Source organism: Neopsephotus bourkii, unplaced genomic scaffold (genome assembly GCF_033783945.1).
Source record: "Neopsephotus bourkii isolate Nb327-2 ecotype Australia unplaced genomic scaffold, CSIRO-AGI_Nbou_v1 NB_1658, whole genome shotgun sequence".
NCBI lineage: Eukaryota > Metazoa > Chordata > Aves > Psittaciformes > Psittacidae > Neopsephotus > Neopsephotus bourkii.
Window position 1 is genome coordinate 241,859 of NW_026902132.1, and position 27,770 is coordinate 269,628.

Here is a 27,770-nt window from a genome sequence, read left to right on the forward strand (position 1 = left end):
TGTCCAAGAGGGGTACTCCTTATTCCTCATTTGTAGAGTAAGGATAAAATGTGAAGAAAGTTCTGTATCTACACAATATTAAGACTCCTTCTGAGCATTACAGAGAAGCCCAGGGGGAGTTCAGCCATTCATTCATTATGTGATCAGCATTCACCTTGTACACATGCACTGGTCGTCTGGAAAAGCAACAAAAAGCAAGGTAGCACCCTGTCATGCAATTACACTCTATACTGTAACAAACCTTCCTGAGGGAATTGCACTAGGTTCCTACCTTTTTTGGTTTTTTGTTTGTTTTATCCTATTGGTCTGTGTGCTTGATTTCACAAACTGAATCAAGTTATTTTAACAAATCTGTGCAATATAATGACATAAGATATAGTTGTAAGCTAATCCTTTGAAAAGTGTGACAACTTGCTTTCAAAAATTTGTGCAGTATGAATCTGGATTTGCTATGCAGAAGGATTGAGATATCACTGCTGTGTTTTAAACTTCAGCAGCTTTCCTTTAACGGAAGAATCTATTTGAGAAAAATTACTAAACCACTGCTGCTGGTATTGCTTCAACTACGCTTCAGAGCCGAACAACAAACAGAATGATTTAAATACAAAGAAAATACTCTGATTTTGATCAAATTTTAAAATATATTCAGCATATTTGTCCTATTAAAAAAGCTCCTGATGATTATAGAGCTTTTTATCTAATGGCTATGTAATTTTTTCCCCTTTTTCATACACCACCCACCCTTATGTTGCATTTTATATTAAATATATATCAGCAGTAAATTATTAAACAGCAATATCCTATTTTCAAGATAGAAATCTAGCCAACTGTGATTTGTTCACAGATTCTTTTAAACTAAGAATGTCATAGAAAACCTTCAAGCTTTTGCTTGATACAATTAATTACCAAGAATCATTTAAGGCTGTGAAAGAAAAAGCATTAAGGGCATGAAATATTCAACAGACAGAAGACTACTGCCTGGTTTTGTCTACTCAGATCAATAACAGCTTATTCTGTTCTATCATTTTTATAGAAACTCCTCTCACAAAGAAATACTATCTTCTGCTCCCTTTGTATATGTGCATCTCTACTGTAATGTGAACTTTTCCCACATAATCTCAAATGGTTGTGTCATGGATACAGCAGGAGAAATTTGGCAATTATGAATGCAACTCTGATTTTAATCCCCATCCCCACTTTTGTAATTAGAAAATAATAACCACAACAACTACCACATGAAAATCATGCGCAATAAAAATCACATACGGTTGCCTAGCAACTAGGAGGCTACGTGCTGAAGGGAAGAAGGACCAGAATAAATTAAGAGACTCAACTGTGAAAGAACTGCTGAGTGACAGTTCGTTGCTACTGCATCAGCTCCACATGCTAGTCCTAGGCGTGCATACATGAAAAAATCTTGCATGTTGTGTGAGTTAATATTCATGTAAAAATACTGCTAATTTTTAAGACATTTTTGCTTAGAAAAGTATTTGTGCTCAATGTTTCTGATTTTATGTCATTTTCATCAAACTGCTTACACAGTGCATACAAGCATACACTTCCACCCATTTAATCAGTGGAATTAAATGCAGGAACAATTAGACCTCATTTGTACAAGGGTCCTTTTGTGTTTGTTTTCCCGGGCAGTATGTGGCCAGAAGCAAGCTGCCACGGACCAGTCAAAAGCATTACTGCTATCGACACCCTTTCTCCTTTGGATTCAAAGAGAAGAGACAACTATGAAGCTGTAACTGCAAGACGTTCTCACATTTCTGGCAAATTTCACACTTCTAACAAATACTGAAATTCAGTTTAGAGTGGGTGGAATGGAGAGTCCTACCCTAGTCAGAGCACTCAGAACCAGAACCATGGTGTGCAAATTACAACTCCTAATCAAATATAACTCACAAGGATGCTCCTTAAACAAAGGCGTATGCGTGGGAGGAGAACTAGAAGAGCTCACAGAGCAAGGTGGTTCCTTGGTATTTAACAGCTTCCAACACTAACTCAGCTATGTAGGGAGTTGATTCATTTTCATTAAATGTATTTAATAGTTCTTTCTTTTTTTGGAACTGACTGCAGTAATACATGGTGGACCTGTCCCTATCATTGAAATGAAGTGGGTCAAAATACTTAAAAATATAATTCCTGGTTTTGACATAAGGCTGTGTATTTCATTACTCTGGTTTGGCTATAAATAAGAATTATTTGCTTTGTGTATTTGAATACTTGAGGGTACCAGTTGGCATAATTAATTACTAGTTAGATTAGCAATGCCTAATTACATCACTCACCATTTTACAACAGTTAAAATCTGGCAATTTGAGAAACACAGGGAAACAGTCTGAATAAAATCCATTTAATATAAAGAAAAAAGAAATCCTCTCACTGAGCTATGTCCTGTAAGAATATTATGGCCACAAATGTAAACATTTTGGCTTTAATGCTGCAGTGGTTAAAATACTAAGCACCACAGAGAGGGAAGTCTCTTGCTAAGCAGGAAACACAGACAGGGCACAACAACCCCAGCCTTTAATTTTCTTATCAGCTTTATTAAAATGTGGTCGATGGCCACGTGTTATGGGGAGGAGGGCTTTGTGAAGTTTGCCAGTACACCATGCATGTCCTTACTTTAAGTCTCACGAACAGCAGAGAAAGGCTGGTTATAAATGAAAATCACTGTATGTACTAAAGCTACCAGCATCCTGAGACTCTTGAACTTGGCTGTGGGTATCTAAACAAAGGTAATGCAAACTAGCAGTAGCATCAAACTGGCACCTAGACAGGAACTGTCAAACTCAATGTAATACCAAAGAGGACAGTGTACTGTAGGAAAGATGAATGATTACAAGGTATGAAGTATCATTCTTTTTCTCCACTTAATTTTAACAATCAGAGAAGGGAAGCTACACTTTCAGCTTGTATTCCTCTAAAGTAAGAAATAAAGGAAAACTTTCAAAAGAGAACAAAGATAGTTTGGGGGACTAAGTCTGCATGATGCAAAATCAACAGCTGGGGCTCAAATCTGGCATACAAATTCCTTATTATGAAAAAGAACACTGAACTCTAGCAAAATTGCCACCATTTCCAAATGGCTACAAACCAAACTCACATACAAACTCATTTTACTTTCTCATAATATAACATATGTATTACACATGATTCTGCGATTACCCATTTCTATGGGCATTCCTAATTTTAGAGGAGAGAAAAGACAGGCTAAATGCATCAGAACTGGGAGAAAAATGTGACAATAATGCTGGACTGATGCATTTCAACTTTCTTGTAAGAAGGTGTTGTACGCTGCAAGATTACAACAAAGTACAAGGCTGCAAAGGGACCTGCCATGGGTGGGCAGAGACATCTTCTACTCACTGTCAGGTGATCGGATGCCAGAGGATTCTGACCATCTTTTCTATCTTTTGCTTCATTACAGATTTATTCTTCATTCTAAGACCTTACAGGTGAAACCTAGATTAACTCAGCTTCATTTATAATGGTGAAGCAGTGCAGAAAAAAAAAAGGCTCTGCATCTGTAGTACTGCTCTGTATCTACAACTGGCAACATGTTACAGTATGACACTTAAAGCTGAGTAGTAAGACCACAGGTGCAGTTTTAAAAAGGTAGCAGTGAATTCAGTAAGCATTTTTACTTCATAATGATTGGAGGTGCATACCCCACAAATCTTCAAATTGAGGTACAACTATCTGGTTCAAGAGTAACAAAGATAAACACAAAAATATGATAAAGAAATGTCTATCAACGTGAATAAAAGCTTAAAGCACATCACCCAATACTGTCATCTGAAGCAGAGCAGCCTGCAAGAAGCAAGTTTTGTCATCTTGACAAGGACCTCAACTGCTCTCACACCAAAGGTATCCAAACAGTTGAACATTTTCACAGTGCCTCGTATCTCTGTCCTTTTCTCCATTTTTACTATATGCTTTATTTCAAAGGGAACACCTCAGGTATCAGAATTCCAAGAAACTAATGCAGTTAGGCTACCAGCCAAGTCAAATTTCAGCATAAACACTTAACGTTTTTCTCCTTTACTGTGTTCCTAGTTCTCTAGAAAGAAATTTGGTTCTGTATAGCTCGTAGCTATAAACTGCTCTGTAAGAATTATTAAACTTATTGTTAATGGAATGCTGCATGAAAATCAGTACCATATTCACGCGGGATGGGACAAAAGGGAAATATTAGAGTTCCTATACAGTATGGCATAAAAGAGAAAAATCTGAAGAAAAAGGCTTGAAGAAAAAGCATGTCCTTTGCACTGAGGACATGACAGAAATAAACAGTAATTTGACTTCATCTTAATTTCACTGTCTTACATGGAGTTCTTTACTGGCATTTGCAAGTAGCTGGCTATCTACCTCTGAATTTCCTTTGCAAAGAATTATATGCTCCATTTCTCTACACTGAACATTTACCTCAAATTTTGCTAATTTGTCTGTTTAATCTTATTTGACATTTATATAATAACTGTGTAGATCAACTCTAGCTTTCCAAGACACAGGCAACCCAACTGATTTTGTTGGATGCTTTTAAATAAGGAAGGAAAAGATTGTACTTGTCCCCAAATGCCTACAAGGGAAGTCAAATATAAGACACTAATGAAGGCATATATATGGCCAGTCCTTTCCTGTGTCAACATCATACGGAATCGCAACACAAAAGCAGCCAAATGGAACTCTAGATTTTTGTGGGGGCCATGGAAAAATGTTTTTGTTTTTTTTTTTTTTAAAAAAAAAGGTTTTAATCGGAGCACAGAAATGATTCTGCATTTACAAGGAGCTCTTCTCCAAAGCCAGGGGAAGCATGAGAGAAAGCACACAGAGATTCTCACAGATTTTAACAATGCATTCTCTTGATTTTTTTTTATTCTTTTTTTTTTCCTGCTGGCTTTTTAACTGCAACAAAACTTCCAAAGATTTAAGAATTGGTTTTAACAAAGCAACTCAAGACAAAGTCTGTAAGATTTTGCATGGGTATTCCCTGATCACCGTTTGGGACAAAATCAGCTCCCTGTGGTCTGGATCAGCCCTCTGGACTTTTATAAAATAGAGATTAAACACCCATTAGCACTGAAAAATCTAAGCTAATGACAAAGATGATTTCAAGCATTCAAGTACTAAATACATGAAAAAAAATTTTTTTTTTTTTCTTTTTCCCAGATGAAGCTTATGGCCTACTTTCTTTCAATAAACTTGTCCCTTTATACTTGCCCCAATTGTCTTCACACACACAAAAGCCCAGAGCTGAACAAACATGAAACCCCAACAAACCTGAGGGGTTCCAATGCTTAAAACCCGCTTAATCCTAAAGCTGAAAATCATTCACAGTGTTCATCAAACTCCAGAACAACCTTAACCCCATAGCTTTTAATGATATTAAAGCTTCCTGATGCCTAAATTTGCAATTCTGTTACATCCCAGTTTTCATAGGATTGGGTGGTTTGATGCAAGCTCCCAAAAAAAATCAGAATACAGAAACTTGGAACTCTTCTGTATAGCTCATCACACTGGAGAGCTCAGTTTAATAGTCACTGTTAACTCCTAACAGAATAGAGCTCCATACACTTCTTACAGTGGGAGCTAACTCTGCCTCGCATAAATGTGGGCTCCTGGGTGCGGCAAAAGTATACTTTGTCACAAAGTAATAGCACAGTTGTTAACTTTGACAGATTAGGTATGAACTTCCGGGGGCACAAGTGAGAGGCAAAAATCTTCAAACTTCTCCAGTAATTATCAGTAGCTAAACCCTACTAGCAGAAGTAACTTTGCTTCCTATTTTAGAAAGGAGAAGTAGCACCATGATCAGAAATGTTTGGCTTCAGGAGAAATCTCAAGGCTAGGGATACAAAATGAAGAGATGATTCCTTGCAGCCCCGACTGAAATAGGTGAACGTAAAACACTGTTTCCTTCTCAGCTATCCTGTTAGTCCAGATTCACAGCGAGCTGCATACACTGAGTTTGTAGTCAGTTTCTTGCTCATCATGTCCACTTCTGTGAATCCTGTTCTGATGCAATAAACTTTTTGATGTACTCTATAGAGGCCAAAGAGCACAGAATGCTTCATTTCAACAGTTGTGTGCCAAAAAAGTCAGGCATCCCAGCTCCGTGTGGTTTGCCACGTACAGCCTAAATTAAACTTGTACAAGCAGACCCAGAACAGGAGTTGCAGAAAACGGAGAGCGACTTGCCATTTTATGTGACAAACTGAAAGCTGTTTAAACGCAGAAATTATATTGTTACAATTGCACGGGCCACCTAACGCAAATACTTCTTGATTCTCTCTGAATGCCCTTAATACTCATTTAGCTTGTAATTTCTCTTTATATGGTTTAAGTTATTCAAGGTACAGCAAACAAGGGATAAGTACACAAGAAGGCTTTACTGATTTTTGGCAAATACAAGTTGAGTTAAAAAATATAACTTCCTCAAACAAGTCGGATTCAAGATGCTATCAACTAATCCTCAGTTTCTTCTTCATGAAGTATAGATGATTTTCAGTTTGAAAACCTGCAAAATTGAAGTATTCATATTAGAAACACTTTTTTTGCTAAGATCCAGAAGTTCAGCATTTTGTCATGCTAAAACCAGGAATTTCTTGACAAGCAGGCTTCCATCTCAGCTGTGGACAACTAATTATGCTGAGTTTCAATTTTGGCAGCTCAGAGGCTCATGATAAGAGTGGTATTTTTTGGACAGTCTTTCCGGTCATAGTGAGACCCATCTTAACTTGCATTAATAAATCTGTAGCTGTGTATTTGAAAAGATAGATCTTCACACACACTGTACCACTAAGAAAAATTACACTCAAATTAAACGTTCTTAAGTACACTTCCTGAGCAGAATGACTCCATCTTTAAGCAGAAGCTCTGTGACTACTTTTTTATGTTTGAGTTTCAACAGCTGCCTATCAGATGGATCTTTTAAAAAAACTCTAGAAAAATTAAGACTTGCAGGATCTGGCCCTAAGTAGAATTACTTTTCAGAAATACTCTCTCAGCAAACCCTTCTAACCACTGAAAACAAAAATGAAACCATTAAAAAATGTACAGAGAAATATCATCAGAAAGAGCACATGAAACTTAGACCATCTGCAAGCTCACCTATCCTTGTAGTTTATCACAGTATCAATGATTGCATTCATTTGTTTTGTCAGTTTGGGTGGGTTGGGTGACAACTTCTCTGCAGGAGGTCTCCCTCTTCTTTTCTTTGCTTTCTCTCCCTCCTCCTTTCCAGAATCTTTATCCACATTTCTTCGTCTCTTCCTTTTTTTAAGCCGGACTTCCTCTTCCATTTCTTCCAAGTTGCCGTCTTCAATTGCCTGACAAACATGGATTCAAAAAGTATGATTTTTAAACAAAAGAGATATTACACAGGGAAATAACAATCTCTATTAAAAACAAAACCCCAACTCCACAGGATGCAGATAATTCAATTAAAAATATTCAGCTTATTTCTAAACAAGAGAGCTTGTTTATATACAAGAGTACAACAAGAAACTGAGTTACTGGCAATCAAAGAGACACTAAATATTAAATTGTTCTGAGAAGCCCATTATCATATAAATATATGCATGTTTATCTGAACCTTGAATTCCACACCAAATCAGTTTCACACACAATAATGGCCTGTGGTACTATGTCAGTAAATGCACAACAAACACTCATTTGTTCATGTCAGTGGCAGTTCTGGCTTATGTCGTTCCATGCAAAACAGACTTTGATCTCACATGTTTTCCAACAGGACAGTCTAAACGGCCCTCAGCTCCCAAAGGCAGATCACACACAATTCTTTGTGCACACAAACAACACACAGATACTTTATGCAGTAACGACTCCTCTTTTCCAAATAGTTTAAGCAACTTCCAGATTGTCTTGAGGGTTAAAACCGTTTCTAAAATGGTATAGTAACCAGCATAGTAACCAACAGATAGGCAGAAGCACTGACAGTACGGTGTTTTACTATAAAAAGAACCCATAACATGGGCTGCAAAGAAAAAAAAAAAAGGCAAACAAAAACCAAAACTGCACACACAGTCACACACAATGGACACTCATTTCAATTACCTGAACGTATGCTTTTAACCAGACCCAGCAGCACTATGCAGAGTGATAAAAAAATTGCCACAAAAAGCCAAACTACGAATAAAGGGAACCTGCTCACACACTATAAGATCTATGTGAAAAACCAAGAAGCTGAACTTTTCTTGATTTGGACTAGCCAATAAAAGACAATAAACAGAAATACTGGGTCATAAGAGATCTGAAATTAAAGATACAAAAGTAAGGAAAAAAATTTTAAAACTAGGCTTTCTGATTAATGCTTTCTCAGAACATAACTGATGTTGATATTTGTCCCTTTTGCCTCTCAATATTGCCTTGAGTACATGCAAATGCTAATCAATCCTTTCTCGTAGCTGAAAGAGCTCTAATCATAAGCAATTACCTTCATTTCTCCACAGCACTAAACATGGCTAATATTTATGATCATGTGAGCATAACAATCAATATAAAAAGAGTGATTACAGCCCAGACATAATTTTTCTCAATTGTGCACAATGTCTCTTGAAAAAACGTTTTGTGAACAAAACCTCATGCACAACACAAAACGACCTGGCATGTTAAAACCAGTGGGATTTATAAATCGGTTTCCTATGCATCCTCCGACGTGCAAATCCACAGAATAAACACGAACACAGAATCCTGAGGGACAGCCTGAAACTAGGCCTTAATAATCAAAAGACAATTTACATCATGCTTCTACAGCGTTCAGATAACCACTATGAAGGAAGCTTGATATCTGATGAGTTAGGAAGAAAAAAGGAAAAAAAGAAATCTGCACACAAATTCATTAATATTAATTTGAATAAAGCTGGACACCCACTACAAACCACGCAGCTAAAGAAGATTAAGAAAAGGAAATTTCTCTGCATTATCTTAAAAGCAAGAAAAGCTAATAAATACAGCAAGGCTGTCAACAATTAATGTCACTGCTCCCCTTTAGTACTCAGTTGTACACTGAAATACAGAGAACACTGACTTCTGATGTGTTACACACCTACGCATGCCTGTGATGTAGTTCTACTGAATCTTCAAGACGGCAATGAAAAAGGATATTTACCTTACCACTATCAGCAGGCCGACTATCGGAAATCACAGTTAGTGGGGATAAAATTAACAAGCCAGCAAAGCAGCGAGCTGCTAGTCTCTTCATCAGCTGATCAGGAAAAAAAAGAGAGCTGGGGAAAGGCTATGTTTTCATATACAAGTAATTTTATTTTACTGAAAATTTAATACTGAAAAGATTGTGGATACTCAAATCTGCTGTTTCATTCTACCTACTACAAGGCCTGAAGCCTTCCTCCTTCAGCATACTTCAATATTGACAACTACTTATCATATTTCTCCCCTTACTATTCTAGGCATCCAAATTAGACTTTTAGCTGGGCAGTAACTGATTCTTGTTAGCATTTTAATTATAACAGCACAATTAGACAATTCCATGTACTATTTTAAAGCTGAAATAAATTGCATGCATTTTAAAAATGCATTTATTACAGAAAATGCATTCTTATTGCTCCACAGTGAACAGATCCTGTTTTGGTTACTAACACTGATAAAAAATCTACTCTGATTTGTAAGAAATTAAGAAGAACCCTGCCCCTCAAAAGCCCCACACCACCTACACGCTCCCCCCAAAAAACAACCCAAAAAACCAAAAACCTAATTTACTTATTGTTTTGTAACTTCAGTAACATTTTGTGGTGCTTCACAGAAAACTGCTACTCACTTGAATAAATGTATTTTTGTTAGCTTGACAAAAAAAAAAAAAGTGGTGCTGCCCTGAGAGTTTACTAACATCTTATTTTAGAATTCTGCATAAAATCCTTGTTTGCATTCAGTAATATTTTGGAAGATAAAAGTAAAAACTCTTTTTTTTTTTTTTTTAAATATCACATATAGCAGTGTAATAAAGAAAAGAAACACCCTAAAATCCAAGTAAACTAACATATACTCTTGCACTCTCAAAATTAGCGACTAGCAGCAAATTAATTCTTAACATACTACAGATCTGCAAACAAATACTTAACTGTCTACTTAGCTAGTAATGTATCAGTTACTATACCCAGCTTTCAAAATGTACATCTATGAATATAAAGTCAGTTTTCCTTAATTTTTTAGTGACACCACTTGAAAATCAGTGTGACAATACCAGCAGTTCAAAACTCTTCTTACTGTGGCTCCTAACATTAGTTCTCAAGTGCAAATTTATATTTTGAATATAAACAGTAATATTTAAAACTAAACCTGTATGATTTATGCTTCCTTAAAATATGGCTTAAAATGGCTTTAAAAAACCTCACATACATCAATTATCACAAGATACATTCATGCTCGGTGCCTTTGTCTAGAGATATGATCCATGCATGTGTGTATTAGCAATAAAGTATTTACTAAACTAATTCATCTGACTGAGCTCTTTGTTAGAAAAGCTTACTATTCTAGGCTGAAGTGCCACACCGAAAAGAATGCCCTTCCAAACCTTCACCAGTACGATAATGATACAAATCCCAGAAACAAATCTCTCAGTTCCAGATGATGGGCTGTGCAAGACTGCCAGATAGCACAGACATCTCCCATGCTCAAATGCCTCTGGATTAGTGAGGTGAACAGTAAGGGAGTCAAGGAAAACAGTACACAAATAAAAATTTAACACTTTCCTTCCCTTAAGGAAACAGGACATGAGTACAATAAAGTTTGAAGACTACTTTTTTTTAAAGAAAGCTCTGAAAATTTAATATCAAATTCTGCAAAGGGTTGGGCACCTCATGAAAGACAGAGATGCCAGTGAAAGTGCGAGGACTCAGTGTTAAGCCCAGTCCTGACAAAACATTCCTGCTTTTCTGAATTTATTGCTGCATCCTGGTCCACGTACAAAAAGCAATTTCCTTGCTAAAGAGTTAAGAGCACAAGGATTTTTAAGAATGAACATAATGACCACAGATTAAAGAGACAAACTGCCTGCCTCTAAAAAGAAGTGCCCCCCCCCAGCCCAAACGTGAATTTTTTTAGAAGGCAAGTATAATTTACTTTTGAGACTGCTGGCCTTCCTATGGCTGCTTGCAATTACATTTTCCTCTTCAGAAAAGAAATTAGGTGTTTTGAGGTAGAAGTACTCTTAGGGAACATGGATATAGCTACAACACCACCACAGAAACAAAGCAAATATAAATGGAAGCTGTTTTGTTTCTCCATTTGAAGAGTGGGACATTATAGATGTATTCTTCACTTCCTGGGAGCATAACACAACACCATAACTGAGCACCTTTTCAATAGAGAATTATGGATCTAATTAAGCACTAAAAGCTATAGCTCTGGGTTTTCTCTCATGAGTTCAACAACTGTTAGTTTTATATTAGTTTTGAATTCATTTTACAGGAATCAGGTGATCCAAGTGTGGTCAACATGGTGAATCAATGGGGGTGCTCAGCATAAAATCAGTTCTGGTGTCTAAAGCCTGTCTCTAAGATTGCAACGAGACAACACTGTAAAACAGTTATTTTTCTTTTGATTGGAGATTAACTACAGTATTGTTATGAGAGAAAGTTAAGGCATAGCAAAAGCTATTAATACAACTTACAGTCAAAGAAAGAGTACCCACAAAATAAAAGTGGAACCATGTAGTAAGTCTACTTCATAATGCTGAAAGTATGTTCAGGTTAAATGGGAAATGAACAGACACAAGATGTCTTCCTGTATCCCTCCCTGATTTTATCTTAATGAAATGAACATTAAGATGGCTTGGCCCCTTCCCTCCAGACATCAATGCCCCATATACAGGATTAAAGCTTTTATCCTCAGTGTTTCCTTTCTGATCTGAGAAACCAACCTAACCTAGGGAGCAGCAGAAAGAGGCAGTGGAGGGGTGAGGGGCTGGGTGGTGGAGAATCCAAACAAATTCTGTGCCAGAAATGATTTCAACCTCTTACTCTTTCTCACTCAACTGTTTTGTTGTGGTGGGCTTTGTTTGTTTTATTCCTAAATCTTCCCACCTTCTTTTTAGATGGCTAGATTACTCGCTGAACAACTCTTGTCATGTGGAGTAATAGCCTGTTTCTAAACACAACGAAAAAACTCCCTTATTCAAGACCAGAGGAGAATGTACTGTGGACTTCTGAAATACTGCACATGAAAGTTGCCAGATGATAAACATATATATTCCGAAATGGATGTTATAACACCATATATACCATATATACCTATATTTCATATACCTGAAATAGATGGTATCCTCCACATTTCAGATTGCCTTCAGATTGCTCAGAACCTTACAGCATATTGATGACTCAAAGAGTAAACAGCTTTAACATTCTGGCATTGGAAATAGTTGCAGTTATCTTTGGAAGAACAATTAGAAGTAAAATTTACAGACTGAATGAATACAGCTAAAGAAAGACACTGCAAGGCTATCAAGAAAATACTGCAAGCAAATTTACGGGAAAAAAAAATAACAATCTTTACAGTCACACAGTTATAAAGAAATACACTTAATATGACCACAGCTATCCTTCAAGACTAATTTAGCAGAAGTAACTTTAGTTTGTAACTGTAACCTCAAATAAATAAATGACAACAAAACAGGAAATAACTATGATTGAACCATGGCATGTGGGGATTTTTAAAATGTTATTATTATATATATATAGTTATCTATACATACTCAGTTTTTAAACTGTAAATTCAAATATTCTGGAGAAAATTATCAATTATTTAATGTGCATATGTACGAATATTCAGTGGATATAATCAAGACATGTAAAAATGTCTATTTACTTTTGTATATTTGCTTTTGCCCACAATATTTATAAACAAAACTATTAAATCATGAGTGGCTACACTTTTTCTTCCATACAGAAAGTCCTGATTTCTTCAAGTATCCCTTTCTAACAGTGAATCAGATCAAAAAATAAAGATGAAGACTTCTAAGAACCTCTCAACAAGCATGATAAGGACAGCTAAAGCATGTGTGGTTTTGATATCTGCAGGTACTGGAGGCTTGCTTAAGTAAAATGGATAGGCAGAAAATCCAAGAAAACCTCTTGAAAGGAACTTAAGCAGGAAGCATTATTTCATACTAATCATGGAAAGGTTTTGTTTAGGGAAGAGGGCTCTGACTGCCAACAAGTCTTCCCTGGTGCCTGTTGCATTTCCATTTGTGAATGATCTATTACATGCATTTCTTACCAGCACAGAAAAAAAGCTGATGGAAGATACATGTTCTCTGGCTTCAGATTCACAAGCAATCCATCTTGAAGTAAAATCTATCATGACAAGATGCCTCATTTTTCCCCCTTTATCTTGTTCTGTATGACAGAGATGCATATGTTTGTTGCATAGACATGATTCTGGAGCATTTAGTGACTATTTTTTTCAGTGAGGAATAGTGGAAGAGGAATGTTTTCTTCCTTTTTTATTTTTGTCAGCATTTTCTCCATGACTTATCCAGAATTCTGACTCAGGAACACCTATTTCAGCAGTGTAGGGGACAGTATAGGAATGCAGAATAATAGAATGGTCACGACTGGCAAGGACCTTAAGATTATCAACCCCACCGCCATGGGCAGGGACACCTCCCACTAGGCCATGACAAAGGTATTGTAAGACAATTAGTATTCCAGTTATGCTTTTTTTTCTTGACAAAGTACATACCTTCCTTAAAAGAGGGGGCAAGGAAAATTAATTGCATGAGAAAATTACCTTTGCTGAGGGGTGTTAAGGGGAGATTTCTTTTCTCCCTTTTTCCTAAATTCCTTTAAAGTAATCAGCATAGAATTTAGTCAACAGCATAACATTCTTGTGTCCTACAACAGATGTTTTATTTTCCTTGTCATCTCACCATTTAGAATGAAAATAAAATCGAGGTTGCTATGGCTTAGTTTTTACTGTGGGCTTCATTTCCAGGTCTTCCTTCTTTGGTCTAAAATAGTATTTTACTGGAGGGATATATCCCACTTCTGAGATATTTTTTTCATTTCCATTTTTTAGGATTAGCTAAAACAGTTGATTAGAACTTACAAAAAAATTTAAGACAATTTAGTAAATGCAGTGAAGTAATGAAAACACTCAACAATAAAGACCAGATCCCAAATTAAAAAAAAAAAAGGCAACAGAAAAAAAACCACCCCACCATGAATTCAACAACATTCCTATGATTTACTGTCTCCCAGTCTGATAAGGAGATCAAGAATACAAAAGCTGATCAGAAACACATTTATATCTGACCACTAATAAACACTTATATAGGATGGCTTCCCAATCTTGAGACAAGGATTTCCAGTTACTGTTTACCTTGTCTTTCATAAAATACTGTTGCAGTTGCCAAAGGAAGCAAACTACCTAAAGTGTTCACTCATGACATGCTGAAGATAGGATGAGTTCTTCAGGAAGTTTAGTCTGCAACTTTCCTGTTCTTTCACAGTTAGTAAGTTATTACTTCCATATTTGTTTACATGCAAGAAGAAACATACTGCTTTCATTTTTGTGTTTCTATAAAAGCAGCAGTGCTCTGTGTATGTACACTGATACAGCAAAAGGATTAGTGCTTCCTGTTGTGCCAGCTGCATGGAAAACATTGCTGTGAAGCTTCCCATCACCTACACAGGTGACTCTTATTCAAAAGTTTGATTAGGTGACAAAATACCTGTTACTGCACATGACCTATCATCATTACTGTCACAGATCAGAATCATAGAATAGTTAGGGTTGGAAAGGACCTCAAGATCATCAAGTTCCAACCCCCCTGCCATGGGCAGGGACACCTCGCACTAAACCGTAACACTCAACGCCTCGTCCAACCTGGCCTTGAACACTGCCAGGGATGAAGCATTCACAACCTCCCTGGACAACCCATTCCAGTGCCTCACCACCCTAACAGGAAAGAATTTCCTCCTTATATCCAATCTAAACTTCCCCTGTTTACGTTTTAACCCATTACCCCTTGTCCTATCACTACAGTCCCTAATGAAGGGTCCCTCCCCAGCATCCCTACAGGCCCCCTTCATGTCAGAGAACATAACAGTACAGTGGACCAAGTATTGAAATGTTTACTGCTTCTCCTGCTGCCAAATGCCCCTAGCAACAACGCTGTTTTAAACTTTCAATGCAGACTTTCCTTTTTTTTTGTGGATTTTGTAAAGTATTTAATAGCTGCATTTGTTTCAGTTTTGGAAGTTGATCTGAATTTTGACCTTCCACACAAAGAGTACTGTGGGCATCTTAACCACACGGATGATTTTTTTCATGCAAAATTTAACATTTGAAACAGTAATAATATAACAATGGCTGAAATCTAGAGTTTTAGCTCATGGTTGCCAGGCTATATAAACATGGTACTTCAGAAAAGTATAGCTATTTCAGAGAAAATGCAATTTATTTTAGCCTAATGTTAAACAATACTGCTCAAATCTTTTATAAATACACAAGGATGTTCGTATGAGACTATTATACTAATGTTTTCTATGGGAGAATACATGTACAATTTCAATCAAAATTGTGTTAACGATACTTGCTACTTTACATGCAACGTCATATGGACAAAATCACAGACTAAAAAAAGAATCATATGAAAATACAGCAAGATGTTTTATTGATAGTTACTCCTTTGAAATATGTAGTCAGATTTCTTGTCTCGAGGTCTTTCTAACACAAAAACTATTTTTGAAACACTACAATTTGCTTTATTAAGAGTATATCTCAAATACTGAAGAGATATTTCAAAGCACTTTGTTAGTTTCCAAAATTAATACCCTCAATCCTGCCTCTAGATTCTGACAAACAAACATGTCTTGCCAAAACACAGAAGCAAAGCTATCAGGTAGATAGCTTTAAATTCCCTATCATACATCAAGAGCCATGAAAAGGCCCTTTTCATTTACACTGCTTCGTAAGTTTTAATGTCACTGCAACTTAAAAGTAGCCTTTTTTCCTTTCTTGAAGAGACTCTGAACAGAATTTCCTCAAAAGGTTGTGAAAGACAATAGCAGAACACAAGAATGGCTTGGTTTTGTGAGACCTTAAAGTCATGTCCAACTTCCTAATCCTTCACGGAATCAGCTTCCCCATGCCTAAAACCTGTCAGCCTCAACTTGCATGTTAGAAAATAGTACCTGGGGCATTCTGATGGCTGCTCATCACAAAACAGACAACACCCTGAGATGGTGGACTTTTTAAGCCTTCAGTGACGAAGTCTTTTAGATGTGACTTGTTCTCCCTAGAGCTTACCAAATTCAATTGGTCTTGCACTTCAACACTACAGGGCAAAGTTTAGATCAGAAAGCAATTTTCTTCAAATGCCCTGGGCAAATACTCAACTGTTAAGCAGATCTGGCAGCAAGTCAGGAAACTTTGCAATTGTAACCAGAAATGCTACAGCGGAGTAAGAAAGAGAGAAAACCAGGGGTGGAGAGGTATAGTGTGCATGAGCTTTCTCCTTTCATGGAATCCCAGCCGCTAGTACAGACTGCAAAAAACCTCCATTACAATTAACAACCAACAGATGAAAAGTTAAGGTAAAACAATTATCAAATCTAATGCTGATTTTCTGTACTGCTATTTCAGTATTTAATTAAGATTACTGTAAGACTAAATTTAACTACCAAAGTTTACCAAACCATGTCTTAAAATATCTTCTTAGTCTTGTTACTGAAGTTGTATACATAAAACTGAAGCTTTCTCAGAAAACACGAACTTAACTGAAAAGCGTTCAGTAATTCATGACAAGTTGTATTAACAAGCTGGCCCAGCTATACTATCTCTAGTACCAGATTTAATTCTTAACTGACTATTAGAGAGTGCGTACAAGCAAAAACTTATGCAGCGTTCGAGCTCATTGAGGAAACAGCTGAAAACACATCCAGCGTTTTCCTGCTAGTAGTTTGATTTATTAAACAACACATTCACCTTATTAGCAAACAGAAACAGAAACAAAAAAGAAAATACGTGTCACAGTTTTGTTAGAAAGTATTCACCAGATATTCTGTATGTGTGAAAACCACCACTGGTTTTCTTTAAATTTAATAAACTGACCAAATGCTAGAATTTCACTTACAATTTTATATCAGCAAAACAAGTAGCCCAAAATAGCTGATGTGTTTGCATGCCTGCATGAGGCAAATGAGATACTGTTCATTTTGGACTCAAGTATGTTTCCCTGGTGAACATGGTAAGCTATTTCAAATAAACTGCACAACTATGGAAGAAAACTTCGTATTCATATCACCTATGCAGCAATTAATTGAGTGAGAAGCTGAATCCAGGTGCAACTTCATTAAGAGTCTTGTAACTACTCAAACAAATCCTCTGATTCTTGAAGCCTGTCCTTAGCAATGGAGCCCTTAGTAGATGATGCCTCTATAAAACAATCTGCTATGGGATCCAGCAAAGAATGGATCCCAGTATGTTAGAAGTGGTGAAGGGACTGGTAAATAAAGCATGAAGTACTTCAAGATTACAAAAGCTTCACAGGATCAGAAAGCAAACTCCTCCTTTGTGTTTTTGTGTGTGGTTTCTGTGTGGTTTCTGTGGGGTTTTGGGGGGGTTTTGTTGGGTTATTTTGTTGTTTTTTTTTTTTTTTTTTTTTTTTTTAGGAAATGTGGTTGCCATGCCAACAGCTACAGAACAGCAGGCTGCAGCGACAGCTAGTGATGAAGCCCTTTGTGTCTTACAGCTTCCCTGGGAGGCTGTTACAGAATTACAGGTTGCTCAGGCCAGCAGCGCAGTCTTACTAAACACTGCATATGTTCACAGATTTGGCTTCTGTAATTATTTTGTCTTCTTCCAAACTCAGGTACTTGACATCCTAGCAAGCAGGGAGCTGATATACTTGGTCAGCATACATGCGTGCATAGAAATCTTGAGATGTGTGGCAGATTCTGTGGGGATCTGCCATGACCTTAATTAACTAAATACTTCAGGTGTTGGGTGCATCAGCAGAAGGATCAGGATCTAACTGAAAAGGAGAAGGCAGCTGGTCACCACAGTCCAAGCTGTGGCTGCTGACTGAGGCAAAACTCATCAGAAACAAAGAGACCTAATCAACTTCCGTAAGACACATAATATAAAAGAGACAGCTGAGGACTGGATATTGGTATTATGAAACCAACTTGTCAGAAATGCACAGTTTTACTCCAGAAAACCCCATGAGAAGACAGTTATAAAGCTGTAAGAGGAGCCACAGCAAAAGAAACAATGAAGGGCATCACTTGCTGCTAGTACAGTCTTCTGTGCATTGCAATAAAATAGAAGCATTTATAGCTGTTCTGGAGAATGCATGATACAGAAATGAGGTAAAAGGGTATTTTATGAATTAATGTCCTATTCTTAATTCAGAACTTAATGGCGCTTCTCTTTTGCAGTTTTACTGACACAAGTAGTTCACTGCATCCAAGTTAACACAGAATAATTAATTCATAATATTGTTACAAGCTATAACGACAAAACCACAAGTTACAAATGATCATCAATTATCTACCACAATTTTGTTTGTTTCTATGAAGATTCCACTGAAAACGTACAAGACTATGATCGCTTTTTCTACACCTTCCAGAGAACGTACTACAGAAAAAGACAAACACATTCTCAAAGACATAAAAGTGATGGTGGTGGGAGGCCAATGGGTGCAACAAAGAACTCCGATTTCTGTGTGTCTTTTACACACACATAGAAACACATAGCAAATAAAGATGAAAAACCTCAGAAAACTTGACTAAGATTTCGGTATCCAGCCACTGGAGCTTTTATTCTGAACCTGCATAAGCAGTGGTACATTATAAATATAATTCCTCTGACATCTAGAAGTATAAATAGTTCTTACAACTGCATTTATTTCAACATACTTCCAAGTTCAGCTGAAAATGTAAGTATATATACAATACTCACAGTAGTGACTGCATTGCACTGTGAAGCAATATGACTTAGCTTTAGCTTAGCTAATTTGAGAACATGCTTACCAACTGCATAGGGAGGAAAAGGAAGACTAACTTTTCTCAACAGAATAACAAGCCATGTTGAAAAAGGGGTAGCATATGTATCATCTGGACTAGCAAGTTTTCTGACCTGACCTCGCTCAACAGTCTCAGAAACAAACAGTGAAAACAACTGCTATCAAATAAACAGAGAACTGGTAAGAAACTGTTTCCTCAATAGTCCTTAATGGCTCTTTATCAAATGGTGCAGCATTCTTCAGTGCTCTTAAGTGTCTGCAGGAAGACAGAATAGGAAGTATGCCTACTAAATCTACAAAGAACACCAAGCTTGCCAGGAGTTCGCCCAAGGACAGGCTTAAAATTCAGAGTAATTTTGGTGAAGAAAACTCGGATATCATTCAACAAGGGCATAGGTTAAATCCTCTTACTAGGAAGGAAAAATCAACTACACAAAACATGATTCTGAAAATCTGGCCAGTAAGTAGATCCACAGTAAAGGATTAAGGGGTTATGCTGGATCAAAAATTTAACATGAGTCAATACCTTTAGTGTTAAAAAAATGAAATACTGAATTACAAGGCGTAAGTATCCTAGAAATTATGCAAGATAACTCCACCTCCTCATTCAAATGGCACTGCACCTGGAATTTTGTTGCCTACCTTTTGGCCAACCTTGTAGAAATGCGTCAGTCACACATAGAGCATCTAGGAGAAATCAGTGAAAACAACCAAGAGATCTATAAAACTGCAATTATGGGAGACGACTGAATGAGCAGTGGTTGTTAACCTTAAGAATGGACTGAAGAACAAAACATCTTTTCTAAGACATACAGAAATGCTGAAAAAAGAAAAGCAGCAGCCTGTTCCGCATGACCAGAGTGATCAGAACAAGAAGTAATTGGCTTAAAAGCCAAGAGGAAAATTCAGATGAAATACAAAGGAAAGCTGAATAGGTAATACACTCCCCTTCTAAATTCACTATTGTGGAAGGCTTTAAAGAACAGATGAGTATCTATTATAAGGGATACAGGAGTGGCTGATTCCACCCTAAGTAGGAAGGTGGATTAGATGATATTTCAGGGCTGGCATTTCTGACAGTTAAGTGCTTAACAGAAACATCATAAACAATTCAAGACAAAAACATAAAAGCCAAAGCTGAAGTGTATGTTGCTATAGTGAGAGTATCCATCATTAAAAACAATTAGCTTAAAATGATCTTGAGTAGATGTACACTATATTGCAATCAACTCCACTGTAGGAGTAATGGGTAATGGGTAAATGTTCAAGATGGAAGTTTATGTTTCTAGGTCTTTCTTCTCCAGTGACTACCTGAAAATACCAAGTACCAAAGTACTGTAGTTTCATAAACTTGCTTAGACTTACAGCTGATGTATAATGCAAAACTTGCTCCCTATGCAGCAGCAACTTGATTAGCTCTTAGCATAGTTTTGCGCAACGCACTCTCAAAATCATCATGTTTACAATGGAAGTAGGTAAGATTTCTATGCATTTTTAGAAAGTTGTACACAAAACCTACACTACACATGTTGCATTAGGTCTTTAATTACGTTATGACAAAACTCACCTCTGTCCATCGATGTAGACTAGTTTTGCACATACAGTATTTTACCAATATCTTTTGGAAATCATAACATTATCACAGAATCACAGAATGGTTTGGGTTGGAAGGTATCTTTAAAGATCACCCAGTTCCAAACCACTGCATGGGCAGGGACACCTCTCACTAGACCAGGTTGCTCAAAGCCCTGTCCAACCTTCCATGAACACTGGCAGGCTTTCACTGGCCCACCTCTCCAGCCTATCAAGGTCCCTCTGGATGGCATCCCCTCCCTCTGGCATATCAAATGAACCACACAGCTCGGTGTTACTGGCAAATTTGCTGAGGGTGCATCAGTCTCACTGTCCATATCTCAAAAGAAGTTGTTGACACATGTTATAAAACAGATTTCCTGGTTTTGAAAAGACTTTCCAACAACCAGTCCTCACCTCCTTACCACCTGTTACTGTAATTCTGAAAAGGTACATGCATTAGAATTCATCAGATATGTATTTCACAGAAGAACGGCAAAAATCCTCAAGTACAACAAAAATGTGTGAGTTAAGTTTAGAATCGTTATTTAAATTCTTATATCATTTATCAAGAGTCTTGATCTCAATGGAGTTAAGAAATGTGCAGGACTTGGAAATTAAACAGTATGAGAGAAAAAAGACTGGTCAAAGTTTGCAAATTCTTTAGAGGTGTTTAAAAACAGTAACAAAATTAAGCTTCTGCAGCACAGAAAACTGTAATATACCCAGATCACTGATCTTCTTTCACTGTGAAAGCATTCTTGATATACCTTTAAGACAGCACTTACGGAATTAAGATGTAAGAAATATATCAAGATTCGTGGCAATAGAATAATTACATGAAAAAACTATCCTGATTCAGCATTTAATAACACTGACATAAGTTTCAGCAATGCAGCTTAAAATCTATTTATGACTTCAACACAGCAGCAAAAGCTGAATAACAAGAATATTTAGGCCTTGACTATAATATTGTGCTTTTTCTTCCTGGTGCAACTGCAGTCTTCAAATACGAAAAAGAAACAACACAAATGAATAAATTTCAACTGTAAAGGAAAAAAAAAAGGATAACCTACCCGCAGCCACTGTTTCTCTGTAAGAGCATCACTGTAGTCCACATCCCTGCGTTGACGGGATCCTCTTCCGAATATTTTCTCTTCTTCTTCTTCACACGTAAGCCTTTCAACTTCAGCATCATCCTTAATAATCCAAGATGGTAATTCATCTTCCTCCATCAAGCGGGGCTTACGCTTGGGGTTTCTTGCATCCTCCCTGCGACGGTCCATGTCCATGCGCTGCAATGGCAGTTGGAAAAGGATAAAACAATTTCAAGGGCAAATATTAAGTGGACCATGGAAACACCTGGCTATCTAATGATACTTGAAACTTTAAACCAAGTCATTTGCAGGTATTCCCCTTCCATAATCTTCTAAATACTTTTCAAATGCAACTATAAAAATTACCTACATTTGATGATTTTCAGTCAAGTTCATTACTCCATTAACTAGCTTTTACTGAGGTAACTGAGACAATTTTGCAGCAGCTAAGTGATACAAAGCAGATCACAAGAACACTTGTGTTAATTAAACATGTCTTTTCCTTTTCAGGACAGGTTTTATGGTTTCTTTGTATTCATAAATGTGATCTGCAGATAACTAATCATGCCTTCCCAACATTCCCATGAGGTGTTATGTAACTAGAAAGAATAACTGAAAACACAGTAGTTTTGTGAGCCTGGATATCAGAAGGAAACTTAAAAGCTAGTATTAGAAAAAGGGAATTGAGAGAGGAATTCAGAGAAAATCTTGCCTACACAGTGTCAGCTATGCTTAAAGCAAACAAGCTTAAAGCACTGAGTTTTTCTTGATCTTATTGCTATACTAGGCAAAAAAAAAAAAAATAAAAGTCAGATAAGATTAGGTAAAGTGTTAAGATTATTTGAAAGTAATTTAAAGATGTTAAGCTGAAATTGAAATTATCACATAAATTAATTTCAAGTGTGGTAAACAATCACCTCATACAACAGATATGGACACTTGAGGATACATTTAAATGACCTACTGTAGATTTGCCAGTGAGGTGCTTTATAATCCTCTGAGGGAAACATCCACCTCTCTCTATTGATTATACACTGACCTATGCTTCTATGGTCCTGTGAATCCCATTTGCATTTTTTTTAAGTAGCCCATATCAAGTAATATGAATAGCTTTTTAAATAGGCCTTTTGAAGTACTGAAACAGCAGTACGTTGCTAAGCAGAGAAAACAAATAGGTGGCCACCAGGCACCTAGTTTCCATATTTGAAAAATTAACATAAATAAGACTGGCACCAGAATTGGCTGTAGCATCACAAGAGGCTACAGCTTTGGCCCACAAACATTTGTAAAAAGCATTCTCAGATATGCACAAACCCCTTGTCTGCATGATGCTGCACTTATACAGGATGCCAACTAGACATATCATCCTTTCATACATCCAGCCAAGACACAGATATGCATAAATTCAGAGATACTATCTATCTATAGAGGCAACTCAAATCCAGCCAAATTTACCAACTGAGGCTTAATGATGGCATTGTTCAATATGCTCAATCTTCTCTCATCTTGACACTTCTCAAATACAAAGATTCCTGTAATACTACCTCAGGCACAGCATCTTACAAGCCGTCTTTATTATCTTGTCTGCTGCCAATCTGATTTTTAAACTCAGTGAAAAGCAGAATGCAAGATGCACATCTTCAGTCTGACGGTCCAACCACATTCAAGACGCAACCACAAATACACGTGGGTTTTCACCATCCTTCATTACCTCAGGGAATGACAAACGGGCTGTATAGCCTTTAGTGCTTTATAGAAGACTTCCATATTGCATCATTTAAAGAACATCTCATTCAATCTGAATTAACTTCAAAAAATTTCTCATCCCAGCCAGACAAGTGGCTTGGTTTATTGTTAACTTGGCAACCAGCAAGCTGCACTGAGAGAAGGCCCAAACGGGATAGATGGGATAGATTTCTCTATTGTTTACCAGAGAACTTCAGTGAAGTCAGGGACATCTTATTACAATAAGTACATGAAATGAATGCTGAAATTTTTTTTTTTTCCCCTGATGATCATGTTTATAACTCTAAGACAAATACTGAAAACTAAGGTAGTATATGTTAATAGCTGTTTTCTGAAATAAAAGCACTCGGGGAGGAAAAACAAAGGCATTCTCAGACTGAGACTAAAAGATACAACCAACCATTTGTTTCTTCTTAGGATACTACTCAAACTACTTTTATCTCTGGAAAAACCTCTGATCCTATCTTCCCATATCTTACCAAGTATTTTTTAACTATTGTTATATATGTCATTGTCTAATATTCCACTTGCACACATCCTCTTTCTGAACATTGTGTTCAGCTCTACAGCCACATTTCAAGATCTACACCAAAAAATACTTCTAACATGAAAAGTGACCACAGAACAGCTTCTCAAAGAACCCATCTACTCTCTTGCCTACTGTTTTGGAACTGTCTCCACTTTAAATAAGCAAAATACATGCTTTAACACCTCTAGGCCTAGTTAAACAAACACACCAAAACACATAAGGGGAATGAGGTGCCATAAATATCACTGAGGTAATGAGTATATAAACCTATCTTTGTGCCCTTTATCTGACTAAGCAAGACCTGAAATATTGATAAAAATAACACAAACAAATAAGACAAGACTGTCAAACTTATTCTTCACACTTTTCTAATCAGTTTAATAAAATAATAATAAAAAAATTATTAACAATTAAGATTATTTTTAGCCAGTAATATTTGACTTCACTGTTTCTATCAAGTATTTTCAAACCTCTGGCTTTCAAAGCATGCTAGCTGTGCACCTTCAAATTTTTATTACCTACTACTAACTCTTTCCCATAAAAACTTTCATGTAAATTAGTATGAAAAGCATAAATTCAGCCCACACAGCGCTAAAACTGTCTTTACTCTGGGCCCTCAACTATTTAACTGAATGGCTGTTAACAGCCTTCAAATTTGATCCAAAAAGATAACATTGCAGACCTTTGCTACAAGCAGACAAATTCATCAGATACTTTCAATCCATGGATTAGTTCTTTCCTTGTGGGTCTGAAGGTGAAGTACTGAGAAGCTTTTCACAGCAGCAGATCTGCTTTCATAGAACTCAAAGTACTTTCAGCAAATGATTTGGCTGAAATTTATCGTTTAGGCTGAAAGGACCACCTCCTGGTTTCGTTGCCTGCAAATCACTGAAGGAAAGCTCTAAAAGACAGGTGTTCGTAAGCACTTCTTTTCTGTGCAACCTAGCTTCAGGGGTTTCAGCTCTTCTGAGTTAAGAACCAGTGAAACTGCACAAGAGGGCTAAACTGTCAAGTCAGCAATGACAGAAGACACTGGCCACATGGGGGACACATGGCCTTTGCCAGCTGTGCACCTGAACCAAGAGGTCCCACTTTGGTTTGTTGCACTTCTGTAAAAAGGACCCCTGTACACTTGTGTACAGTGACATTTTACAGGTGAATCCTGGAGACATTAAAAACCTGCTGTATTATCAATATAGTATATTGGATACCACTCAATATACTTTCATTCATATACATACGAGTATCTTTCTTGTTTCACTTTGCAGAACAAAGCAGCCCATGTAGTATTAGAGGGATGGTACTTAAAAGTGTAATAAATAAATATTAATTATAAATACTTAAAAGTATTCTCGTGTTGCTGTGTCAGTGACGCTCAAAGGTCTTCCAGAAATCCCCACACTGTACACACACCAAAAGGCAAGAGCCATGCCTATGTGCTGACATTTTAGTAACTATTCCATCAGTATTGTAGCAGCACTAACAAAAAGGGAAGTACTAATAAAACTGTATTGCATGCATCTGAACCGTCGCTAGCTCTACTCCAGTAACTGTTTGACAGTTGTAGCAGCAGAGATGCAGCTAACTGGGCCTTCAACAAAACCATCAGCAAACCCAGTTAGCTCACAAAGTCAGTCCACTAATCACTGATCAGTCTACTAATTCAGTATCTTGTTCCCATCTCTGTCTTTGCCAACATCATAGACCAAAAGTCAGAAAAAATATTGAGAAATTAAAGTATATTGTAGTATTAGCAAGCCAAACTGGGACTATCAGCTTTGCACTGTAATTTCTCGGGTCATGCTAGACTCCACTCTAAGGCTGGCACTGTTCCACTACACTGTCTGCAAGGATCTCCAAAGTCTTTTTGTCCTGTGAAGAATCCTTTATTATAGCAGACTACCATCATTTTTTCAGACAAACAATACAAGTAAATAAAACCTATTCCTTCAACAAAGTTTTCTAAAATTTGCATGACAAAAGGCTAAGGCCTTTGTCAAAAAATACCACAGAAGATACTATACTTATGACTATATCACCCTTACCATAAAGAGATCAAATTCCTCCTCTCGTCGAGCAATCATCTGATTCAGAGTCTCATCATCAGGAACTTCATCTTCCTCCTGGTTACACACACGGGTAAGGTATTAGAAAGAAGTTACATGCAATTTCAAGTAACAGCCTCCATCAGGTCAGTCTCACTGACCTTCCTTCTGTCACAAAACCTGTGAAACGTGCAAAATGAACCTAAAGCTTTTAAAGTATTCAGCAAGTCAGAAGTAACACAAAATGGACAAAATCAGAGAGACAACTGTGACTTATTACCACCTTCATGAATTCAGAATGAGGAAATGAGCAAATACGCAATCAGGAAATTCTGGGTTGTGGTTTTCCTGGGTCAGAAGCAGAGTTAGTGCTTCAGTTAAAATATATACATTTCCGTTGTGCTGTTTTACAGTACTCCCTCTTAAATACCATTCTGCATCTTGAGGTCTTCAATAAAGAAATAAAAAAACCAAACAAATAAACAACAACAGCAACAACAACAAAACAAACAAACAAAAACCAAACACAAAACCAACAAAAACCCAAACAAACAAACAAACAAAACCAACAAAAACCAAACCCAAACAAAACATGTCATTCCACTGGAACATACTGGTCCCTGCATAGGGCTTGCTGAACCTATATTACACTTTGCTGCAGACTTCAAATTTTTCATGAAAACTCATGCTTTGTACTCTGTGAAATGAGAGCACAGCGTTGCATATGGCACCAAAAAAATAATGTTATGTAGCTCTTGTTCTTCCCAGAAATAAACAGAAAATGCCTTTACCTATATCCACAAACCTCATTTTCCTTCTACTGGCAAAATTTCTAAACCTTAGAAAAAACCCGCAGTTCTTATTAAAGCAATTTGCAACAAATGCCTCTGTAGCTTCATGCACGTGTAATTTAAATTTTAACATGGAAAAAGTGATTGGGAAAATGGTAGAGAGCTAGTTCTTCCCAGTTCTAGCTAGTGCTCCTTCAATGTTCAAATAAGGAAATTAAAATAGTTACACACAGAGAGAAAAAAAGAGCACAGATCCTTTCTTTTATGATTACGAAAGGTTTCCATGCTTCCTGTCACTTCAAACCTGTGACCTGAAAAAAATAGGGGATCCCACAGCAGAAGCCACAATATCAGCATCATCTCTGGTTAGTCTGATTAATCCTGCTGCCAACCAGGAAGACTCGGTAGAAGAAAAATTAACACCCATTCCAACAAAAAATGCCTCCAAGTTACTTCTAATGAGCAGTCATACATCCCTGTCATTCCAATATATCTTTCTAAACACACACAGATTACCTCCTTGCTTTATCTAGTACTGCTATCTCTCATTCAATACTCAAACTTTGTTTTCAGTGCTGTTGCAATGAAGAAGCAATGGCTGACCAGGGCTGGACGGTGCAAATTCAAACCCTCTTACTCCATCAGCACTTTCAACGTTTGGGCAAAGTTTTGCATGGTCTCTCTTCATAAAGAAATTTTATTGGAAAGCTTCAACTTCAACCTGACTGTTAGGAGTCAGAATGCAATACTAATGCTTGGTTTAAAGACTGACTGGCAATCAAACCTTTGTTAAATCTGCTCTTGCTCGGGGTGGCAGATTAAGCGCATCTGAACAACACACAAGAAGCAGATTGCTCTGAAGCCACCTATGAAATAAAGCATGTCAAGTAGGCCTTAACCACAGTTCTAACTTGTGAAACATTTTCAGATAAGTATTTTCTAGAGCTCTGAAAACATATTTATGTTAAATTTAAA

The 27,770-nt window shown here is 37.0% G+C and overlaps 1 protein-coding gene across 8 annotated transcripts in view; it reads right to left on the reverse strand.

Annotated features, from left to right (window-relative positions):
• The window catches only part of SMARCA2 (SWI/SNF related, matrix associated, actin dependent regulator of chromatin, subfamily a, member 2), a 138,855-nt gene that overhangs the window by 36,705 nt on the left and 74,380 nt on the right, over positions 1–27,770 (reverse strand). For 7 of the 8 annotated variants that reach the window (XM_061375110.1, XM_061375106.1, XM_061375109.1 and 4 more), the window contains 3 exons: positions 26,005–26,082; positions 21,664–21,882; positions 7,120–7,337 (listed from right to left, as the gene is read on the reverse strand). In XM_061375110.1, coding sequence (XP_061231094.1) covers positions 7,120–7,337; positions 21,664–21,882; positions 26,005–26,082 — 515 coding nt within the window. Of the gene's footprint in view, positions 1–7,119; positions 7,338–9,136; positions 9,245–21,663; positions 21,883–26,004; positions 26,083–27,770 lie in introns of those variants that run through there. The other variant, XM_061375114.1, reaches the window with a different exon arrangement.